The sequence below is a fragment of the Thunnus albacares genome, chromosome 5, assembly GCF_914725855.1.
Source record: "Thunnus albacares chromosome 5, fThuAlb1.1, whole genome shotgun sequence".
NCBI classification, from domain to species: Eukaryota; Metazoa; Chordata; class Actinopteri; order Scombriformes; family Scombridae; genus Thunnus; species Thunnus albacares.
In genome coordinates, this window is record NC_058110.1 from 11,276,717 (window position 1) to 11,286,837 (window position 10,121).

The 10,121-nt window shown below is 39.4% G+C and overlaps 1 protein-coding gene across 2 annotated transcripts in view; it reads left to right on the plus strand.

The window, feature by feature from the left end:
* LOC122982359 (oxysterol-binding protein-related protein 2-like) overlaps nucleotides 1-8,434 on the plus strand; it is a 29,319-nt gene extending 20,885 nt beyond the window's left edge. For both annotated transcript variants that reach the window (XM_044351592.1, XM_044351591.1), the window contains exons 7-15: nucleotides 461-558; nucleotides 702-884; nucleotides 1,116-1,223; nucleotides 2,006-2,095; nucleotides 2,304-2,424; nucleotides 2,661-2,786; nucleotides 2,941-3,064; nucleotides 3,443-3,533; nucleotides 4,245-8,434. In XM_044351592.1, the coding sequence (XP_044207527.1) occupies nucleotides 461-558; nucleotides 702-884; nucleotides 1,116-1,223; nucleotides 2,006-2,095; nucleotides 2,304-2,424; nucleotides 2,661-2,786; nucleotides 2,941-3,064; nucleotides 3,443-3,533; nucleotides 4,245-4,347 (1,044 nt within the window). In that variant the 3' untranslated portion in view covers nucleotides 4,348-8,434. The remainder of the gene's footprint in view (nucleotides 1-460; nucleotides 559-701; nucleotides 885-1,115; nucleotides 1,224-2,005; nucleotides 2,096-2,303; nucleotides 2,425-2,660; nucleotides 2,787-2,940; nucleotides 3,065-3,442; nucleotides 3,534-4,244) is intronic.
* Nucleotides 8,435-10,121: the final 1,687 nt, after the last annotated feature.

Consider the following 10,121-nt stretch of genomic DNA (forward strand, 5'->3'; position numbering starts at 1 on the left):
CATAATGACACATAATCAGGCCAAATCAGAGGCATAAGTTGTATGTGGTGCTGCAGTGTCCCAAATCTTTACATGATATTCAAAGAATCCATCATAGCCAAGTTTTATTTTCAATAATAAACGAGTCCTGTTGGTAATTCTTATAAAGACTGAGTAAGTCCTTTGAAATATATATAAGATTTAATAGAGAAAAAACAAATTTCCAATGGTACTGTGAAAATCCTAAAAGAACCAAACCTTTTTCTTATAAAAAGGGATAGAAAGTCTTTTTTTTTCTTTTTTTTTTTTTTTTTTAAAGATTTTTAGAAATGTAGGTATACAGGTATGTTTTACAGTATTGTAGTATTCAGAAACACATATACTCATTAACAAAGATCAGCTCAGGCTCAGGATTATGAGAACATGCAACACACACAGAAATAGAAACACACACACTAACATGGTCTGTGATTGTCTTCAGGCAATAGCTGCATTTGCTGTGTCAGCAGTTGCGTCTCAGTGGGACAGAACTGGAAAACCCTTCAACCCTCTGCTGGGAGAGACCTATGAACTCACCAGGTACACACACACACACACACACACACAAACACACACACACACACACACACACACACACACACACAAACACACACACCTCTCGTTTTAAGGTCACCAGCTTAAACAGTATATTTAACCTCTTTCCTCTCCGCTGCCTTCTACAGAGAGGACCAGGGTTTCCGGCTGGTATCCGAGCAGGTATCCCATCATCCCCCAGTCAGTGCCTTCCACGCAGAGAGCCTGGTCGGGGACTTCGTCTTCCACGGCTCCATCTACCCCAAACTCAAATTCTGGGGCAAGAGTGTTGAGGCTGAGCCTAAAGGGACCATCACACTAGAGCTACTCAAGTAAGTCGGAGGAAATGTGTTTGTGCTTTTATGATTTTTTTAAATACAGAATGTCTTCCTCATTTCTTCTCCTCTCCTGGCTCCCGTTCTTCCCGTCCTTTCTACACTTTTCCCTACTCCCCTCTGTCCTCCCTACATGTCTGCTGCATCTCCCGGTCCTCTTCTCTTCATCCCTCCTTCTCTCACCTCTCCTTATGTCTCTCTCTCCCTTCCTCTCCTCTTCTCCTCCAGGCACAACGAGGCGTACACATGGAGTAACCCATACTGCTGTGTACACAATATCATCCTGGGCAAACTATGGATAGAGCAGTATGGCACAGTGGAAATAGTCAACCACAGGTAAACTATACATGCACGGCAGCTCTCATGCAGTTTGTAATTCTTTTAATGAGCAGATAAAACAATTTAACACTTACATTTGTCTCTATGGGAACTGAGTGCAGCTGTTCAAGAGGAAAAATTCAACCTCAGAGAAAACTGAACCACAGTCAAATTCTAACAAAAAACAGCAAAAGTGACGCTGTTATGTCTGTTACTCACAGAGCTGTTCAGCATTCCTGTCCGGCGCTTTTATTTACTCTGTCCCAGTGTTTACTCTGACTCTGAAGACCGCAGCTTGTTTACTCTCCGCGTGGCGTCTCAGGCAAACAATCTCTGGATAACTCTTAAAATCTTTATTTATCCAGAGAGGCTCTACAAAGCTTGTGTTAACCTTATTTGTGTCACCCTCAGTTTCATATTCACACAGTCGCAAAGATTCACACCAGGAGCTGTGAAGTAGTCAAATCACAGTCGAGCACAGCGTGCCGCTACAGAGCTTTACTGTCACGCTGATCGGATAAGAGTCTCGCCTGGAAAGCCTGGTTTTCCTGCATTAGTTTTTAATCAGTCTGGGATTCAGTCAAGCCTGTGAATATTATTACTAACATGATTTATCAAATGTTTATGTAGTGGTTTTATTTCATTGTCTTTATTAGAACAAACAAAAACCTCCTGACAATATTCCAGTATTGAGCAGTTATTATTTACTTTGACCTTCTAGGTTCAGCTCACATTAATTCACAAAAACACAGACAGTGAAGAGAAGGTAACTGACTCTTCTTCTCTCTTTTCTCCTGCAGCACCGGAGACAAGTGTGTGTTGAATTTCAAGCCCTGTGGGATGTTTGGCAAAGAGCTGCACAAAGTGGAGGGATACATCCAGGATAAGAGGTTAGAGTTTACTCTCTGCTTGCCACGTCAACCACAGTATGGACACTCAGTTATTTGATATCATGTTAAGTTTTGAACATCGTTATATTAATCTCGTTCTTCCTTTTCCTTTCCTTTCACTTTCCCTGTATTATTTCCTCTTTCTCTTTTCTACTGTTTTGTCTTTTCCTACCCTGTTCCTCTCTGCTCTGTCTTTCTCTCCGTCCAGTAAAAAGAAGCTCTCTGTCATCTATGGGAAGTGGACAGAGTGCATGTGGAGTGTCGACCCTCAGGCCTACGAGGCGCACAAGAAGTCAGAGAAGAAAGGAGACAACAAGAAGCACAAAAATGTGAGAACGGATTACAAAATCCGTGACTTGACACGTGTCTAGAGAAATAATGTTGCGCAAGAAAAATTTAGATGGCGCTTTTAGCAGCAGTTTCAACATAACAGCTGTGAAAAGATCGATTACAGCCATAAAACTGTTGTTACTGGAGCTGTGACTTATAAATGGTTACTGTTTGTAGAGACAGTATGAGTCATGTGAGATGTCATTGTGGTTAAAACGAAGTGTTTTATTTCCAGGAGGAGCAGGTGGGAGCGGAGAACGATGATGCAGACGACATGCCTGAAGTCCAGGAGACAGTGTCTGTGGTACCAGGAAGCACTCTGCTGTGGAGGATAGACTCCAGACCAGCACACTCTGCTACGGTATAAAAATACACACACGCAGGTGCAAATCACACACACCCCATGCTAGTCACTAGCGCCACGAAAGAAGAGAAGTGAGTCGCTGTAATCGATGGATTTACTGAACAATGTAATGTTGTTGTGAGTGTTCTTGATTCCTCTCTTCCCTCCTCAGATGTACAACTTCACCAACTTTGCGATGTGTCTCAATGAGCTGGAGCCCGGCATGGAGGCCATATTGGCCCCCACCGACTGTCGCTTCAGGCCTGACATCAGAGCCATGGAGAATGGCAACATGGGTAATTTGATTAAGTCTCTTATCAGCGTTTAGTGGAGCTCCGTTTGCCTGAACACAGTTTGTTTTCCTGGAGTGACCTATAGAAACCTCTGCAGTTTTAAAAAAACATCAAAGTGTAATCTTAAGTTCCTGCTGACATTTACATTATTCTCACAGTAAAAAAAACCCCCAAACATCTTAAAATGACTCCTCACAGACAGACTAGACAATAATAAGACAATGTTGCCACCTGCTGGCTTTCTGTGTCACTGTCTTGTGTGATATTGTTGATCCAAGTGTTGAAAGAACAATGCAAACAATGTTATTACCCTGAAATGAAGAATGTATTCCAGCACACATCTCTTTCCAGCAGACATGTGACTGTGTTGTTCTCGTGCAGATGACGCCAGTCGGGAGAAAGAGAGACTGGAGGAGAAACAGAGAGCTGCCAGAAAGGAGAGAGCCAAGAATGATGAAGAGTGGTCTACAAGGTAGGAACACACACACACACACACACACACACACACACACACACACACACACACACACACACACACACACACACACACACTTTGAAAAAGCCAAACGTCATTATGTATTCATTTATTTAAGCTTTATTTAAACAGATGAGGTTGGCTGCACTTTTACATCAACACCCTGTTAGACTGAGAACGAAAAACAAGAGCAGAGACGAACAGAACCAGATAAATCAAAGCTGTCACAGGTAGAGAAGGATAATCTCTTAATCAGAGAATGAGGTGGGATGTGGAGAATAAAAAGCAAACAGGAAAGAAATCTCATCTTTACATGCAAAAAACCCACAAAGACGTTTAGTTTATGGTATTGTGGCTTTCAGCTTTCCTTCATCTTCTAATTAATTACATTTCCAAATTAAATTGATATAAGAAATAATAATAGCAATATTCTGAATTTGGCATTTGTAGCTGACACTTTTAGGTCCCGCGTGCTTAAACATTTCCTGTCAGGGTTTTTCAGATTTGCTTGTCACATAATTTCATCCTCCACTTGCTTGATAATGTCACATAACATAAAATGATAATAGATATAAGAAACATGCAGCATTTAATAACACACAAAATGAATTAAACAGGAGAAAGCAAACAAACCAGACAAATATCTAAAATGTTGCCTCTTGTGAGAAGTTTTTTGTGTGAACCTGCAGCACTGTGTGTGTTTTTCAGTTGGTTCCAGATGAGCACCAACCCGTACACCGGCTCCCAGGACTGGAACTACAGCGGTGGCTACTTCAATAGGAACTACCATGACCTGCCCGATATCTACTGATAGCCCGCCAGCCTTCACCCTCCTCCTCCTCCTCTTCCTCTCCTATAACCCGCAGTGATCTGCCTGTCAAATATCGGACATGTTCAGAATGCATTTAAACCCACCTTCATCTTACTGCCTTCAACGTCACCTCCTTTCTCTGTAAAACTTAACACACCCAGCGCATTGGAAGGATGTACAAAGAAGCCAAATGCCTGTCACTTCTCTCAAACAGCAGCTTGCCTTGATGTCTATTGAGTCTTCAGGTCTTTTTTTAACATGTCAAGGACTTTACACCATCTTCAGTCTCATTCTCATCACCTCTGTGTGATTTTTTGTCACCTAACGACCAGCAAATGTCTCCCATCTCTCTGTCCCAGCATCGTTCAGAGCACAATAACCATTTTATTCCTGACCAGTCCCAGTGGCAGAGAGTTGGTCCGATCTGAATGTGTAACGTCTTTACAATCAAACTCTCTCCTCTGAGGAAACCGCCAGCCAAGCCTCTGCATTTAAAAACAGTCACATGGGTCATCGAAGAGTTAAAAAACAACACGAACGCAGGACATTATAATCACAGTGATTAATGGACATGGAGGGAAACCCAGTCAACGGGGAAATCAGGGATGTGAATGCTCCTTTGACTGAAGATGGATCATGAGGATGATTTCTTTCTTTTTGGAAACTTTTTTTAAGACACAAACACTCAAAAAAAATTAACATGGATGTGTTTAAGGAACAAAATTATTAAGATTTATTGTGTAATAAATATGATTACCTTGGTTAGGACCAATGGAAAGCAGACATTACTGTCCATGTGTCATATCCCTGAAGCATTTAATATCCACTGTTACTGTCCCAACACACTCCGCGCAAGGTTTATGCATCAAGACAACTACTAGAAAACTGATGCTTCCTCGACAGCAGAGTGGAATGTTTAGCTTGAGTGGGACCAGACAAGAAACCACATGAGATCTGATGTTTTCACCTGCATTGAAACAGGAGAAGAAAAACCCAAATGAATGAATGTTTCTGTGCGGCGGTTTAACTGTGCTGGCTGCAAAGTCATAGCTGAGCTTTACTGATATGAAGACAGGCGCCACACAAGTGCAAAAAAAAAAAAATAATCAGATTTTGTTTTCACCATCTGGTTCGTTCACATCGACATGGCTGAGGAGGAAATAGACAGAAGTCCCCAGAAGTCAGGCTCAGCAGCTGGTGTAGGTCCGATGTGGAGCTGGAGGACACTTCAGCTGACTGTGTGAGCTTAAATCCGAGAGATCAGATTTAAGTAGAAGTGACATGTAATTGTGGTACTTTGCTAACCAGAACAGAAATTTGGAAAAAAATCAGAAAACCAAAAATCTTTTGTCAGTTTAACAAGAGTAAGAACCAGATCAAATCTGTGCCTGCATGTAAATCTGAACCCCGAAGACTAAATTCACCCCCACAGAGTTCAGTCTCACACTGAATGATTCTGACATTTGAAGAAGACGTGTAATCCCCAAATTAGACACGCTGAGATCGATTAACAATGATGAAATAAATAAGAACAGAAACAATAGATACACATTCATTGTGTGAATGAGTGTTTAAATATGTACAGACACTTTAAGCCATATTAACGACAGGAAAGAGTGGATTTGCTGTGTGAATGATGGGAATTTGACAATGTTAACCCTCAAGATTGACATTATTATTAATCTTACTGTCATTATAGCATGATTTAAAAAAAGAAAGCATTACTCATGTCTGTAATATAATGTAACACACCGCGTGAGATATTCTGCTCTTCGAATAGATGGATCGAATGTTAGAGCGAGTGTCGCCTTTTTCTTCTGAGGCTGATTGTAGTGAAAAGGAGGCTGGCGACAGATGATCAGCACATCGAGTTTTAATTTCCAAACTAAATTTAATGAGGAAAAAAAAGAGAAATGTACTTTAATGAACTTTAGCACAAATAAATAAGATTGTTTACGGCTCTCCAGCTGATGCAGTGATCTGTAGTATTTTGGAGCTGAACTCTTGATGTACAGAAACTTGTAAGACATCCTGCGCCGTGTGTGTGTGTTTTTCTCTGCACATGTTTCGAATCATGTTTAAACTGAACACCAGACATGAGCTACAACATCATTATACCCAGGAAATATTTGGACTTAAGCTGTTATCTCTTATATTTAGATAGTTGACTCTCAGTATTTTGCGTTACATTCCAGCTGAGCAGGACTCAAATTTCCACTCAAGAGTAAAATCCACAAGCAGATAAAATGAATCTAAATTCTGCTGACGAGAAACCAAGCCGCATGCAAACACCTGAAGAAAAAAAAATTTTTTGATTTTGTATATAGTAACCCATGAACCCATATTACAGAGCTACAGATAAAATTATAGCTGCAAGCATGAAGACAGTTTAAAATTTGTTGGTTTACTCTTGTTGAAGCAGATAAGAACCATTTAAAGTTGTTTTTTTTTAATGGGACTGGCTCATATAAACTCCTGGTTCACCTCACATCAGAATGTTAAGTGAAAACCGTGTCTACACAAAACCTGCAGACCTGTTTGCACTGGTGAAAATGTGGCTTTTTGATGGCAAACACCGCTGGAGCTACCCAGTTGCAAGAGCTGTTTTTTTTTTTTTTTTTAAATAGAAACTGATCTTTTAGGTTGTACTCCTTTTCAAATAACATATAACAGAGTTTTAATTCTCTCCAGTACTCGTCCTGCATCGGTTGACTGGTTTTCAGAAGTCTTACGAACACAAAATATATACAAACTATACACACACACACGTTTTCACCAGTGCATTTAGGATCTATGATGTATTCCACAATGACTCTATGCAACTTTTGCACCTCAACATGAACAGTACATGTCTGACCTGTTATTGTACAGTAGCTTTACATTCCCCTTACTCCCAACAACACACACACACACACACACACACACACACACACACACACACACACACACACACACACACACACACACAAACAACCTCTCTGCTACTCAGATGTGTCTCCAAATAATGACTCTGCCTTCATAGTTTATCTTAATATATTCCAGGTAATTGGAAATTATTTGAACTTGTTGAACTACTTGGCACTACAGCCAGGCTTTCATCACATCTTGGATCAACTTAACTTTTCATATGTGTCTGTTTTTAAAAATGTATTTCCGTGTCCTGCTTAGTGCCTGCATTTTCCCGTTTACCTTATTTCTTTCTCTCTTTTTTTTTTTTTATTCATGTGTATTATTTATGATGTTTGAGGTTTTATGACAGAATTCTGTGGTGTCGTCTTTTTTTTTTTTGTTGTTGTATCTAATCCAAACAGCTCTTAATTTCTCTTTTGCTTACAAATCTGAACTGTTTTCTAGAGGAGCCGAGTGTCTAATCAGTTTGAAGAGAAAATCATTCACCAGCTTAAACACTTGTACATTTTGTCTGTGCCTGTTATATCTGTCAGATTTACTAGCAGTAACAGTGTGTAGGTACAGACTTTGTGTTCTCATTGAAAACTCTTTTGGCTGCTAAAATCCTGAATTTGGTTGTTTTCCTACCTGGAAAATCCCTAATTTTTTTTTTCAACATGTCATTAAAAATCTTACAAACACTACTAAAGTCGCACTGTCACAGTCGGGTGCAAACTGTCCATGTTGAAAAGTAGTTCAGAGTGTAAAAGTAATTCCAGCTGGTTAAAATGGTACATATGAAACTGTCACATTCATCTGTGCTGATTCAGACTCGACCTGTTACAAGACTAATGCTCTGACATTAAAGTAGATGTAGGTTTTATGTTGCTTCCAGTGTTGGTTATTTCTTTAAAAGTCTTCTGTTGAATTTTACCCTCCTTCTCTTGGACTGTATCATGTGGTTGTCGATGTTATATATGTGTACAAGTGCTGCACAAGAGGTAATCACAAGCAAAATGGCATATTATTTTGTGCAACTGATTTATTTTTATAGTATTTAAACCGTTTTTTGGTGAGAATGATGTACCAGATGTTTTATTTGGAGGTGGGGGGACTGTCAGGGGGTCGTATCCATACTGTGGACAGCTTGGTAGATTCATGAACGTGGGAAATGTCTACTAATAAAATCCTAATTTCAGTTTTTGACCATTTCTCCTTCTTTTTAAATCAAATTACAATCACACAATCACACAAACTGAGAAAGTGTGAGGAAGTTCCTGAATTTACTTCCCTGTCTGTTGCACTGAAGATGTAAATATTTAAAAACAAGGCACAATTATATACTTTTATTCATTGAAAAGGCTCAGTAGTGTCTAAAGCAGCTGGACTCTGTAGTTTTTAGAAAACGTTACTCATACAGCAGTAAATAATATATTTGTTGGGGATTATTTATAGCTGTGGATTAATACACATTTGGTGCTCTAGTGAGTATTTTACAGTGTCCGTGTTCTTGTTAATGAAGGAAAATTTCATCTGATGTGTTTTTATGAGTTTTGAACAACAGTTCAGGTCTATGGCACAGAGGAGTAAGATATATCAGGCTTTGGCTATAGATACTTGTTAGGATCAATTGATTATTGGTTTTGGTGTTAATGTGGGATACCAGGTTTATCCTTTAAACAAACTTTGAACACAACACACATCTTATTACCTTTTAAAGGATATGTTCACAATTTTTCAAGCCTGTCTTATGACAAATAGTCAGGTACTACATGGTTTTCTGGCTGTTATCATCCCTCCTGTTCATACTGACCATTAAGAGATGTCTTCATAATGCACCTCTAATGCAATAAAAGATGGGGAGCAAAATCCACTGTTCTCCTTCTGTGGAAAAATGTAATTTTTAAGTTTATCTTAAGTTAATGAGCCTTTAAGCAACTGGGTATCTTCCACAGTTAGTCCTTTTAGTGTGAAATGTGTTTCCACAGGAAGTGTTTTCTCACTGAGCTGCAGTGAAGGCTTAGAAACATAAAGAGGTGATTATATACTAAAATCACTGCCAAAAGTATTTGTGATTAATGAACTTAACCACAAAGCAATTGCCACACAGACAACGTGAGGTATCTGGGGTCCCAAAAGAGTTGCCCAGTTTTCCCAGTAGTCAATTCAGCCTCAATACTGACAGAAAATGCAGGGTTTAAGTAACTGGTCGTTCCAATTTAGGAGGAAAACTAGGACAAATACCCCCCCCCCCCCCCCCTCAAAAAAAAGCTTCAGTGCTAAATAATTATATTTCCTGCTCCCCCTTGTGGATAATTCTTTAAAAGCAATTTTTAATGCTTTGGGCACCACAAATGAAATTCCTCCTTCTTTCACCTCCAGTGTGTTGTGGTGGAGGCAGAAATCGCAGACGCATTTCCCCAAACCATTTTTTGTAATGTGGGTAGATTTAAAAATTCAGATTTAACAGTGACCCAAAATGTTCATCAACTGATCACTTTGTATGATTGCTATCGTTTCCTACATATGATGATACACACATACACACACGCAGTATGGCAGCCTATTGTGGGATGAATTAAACTCATGATGCACTAAGAAACAAAAGAATAACTTGCACAACTGTTTTTTTTGTTTTTATGTATTTGTCTTTTATTTATTTTTCCTGATTGAAATGTATTGTAAGGTCATAATTTGTCATTCATCACATTACATGGCATGATGCACCAGGTCTACTACACCCATTTACAGGAGGAATACACGGAAACATACACAAGGTTTTACAATGGGGAAACAGGAAGTTTAGCTCATTGCACTTACAACAGTGAATGGAACATTTTGTTGTCATTTTTAGGCTCTCGACTTTTTTCTGTATTATATTTTCA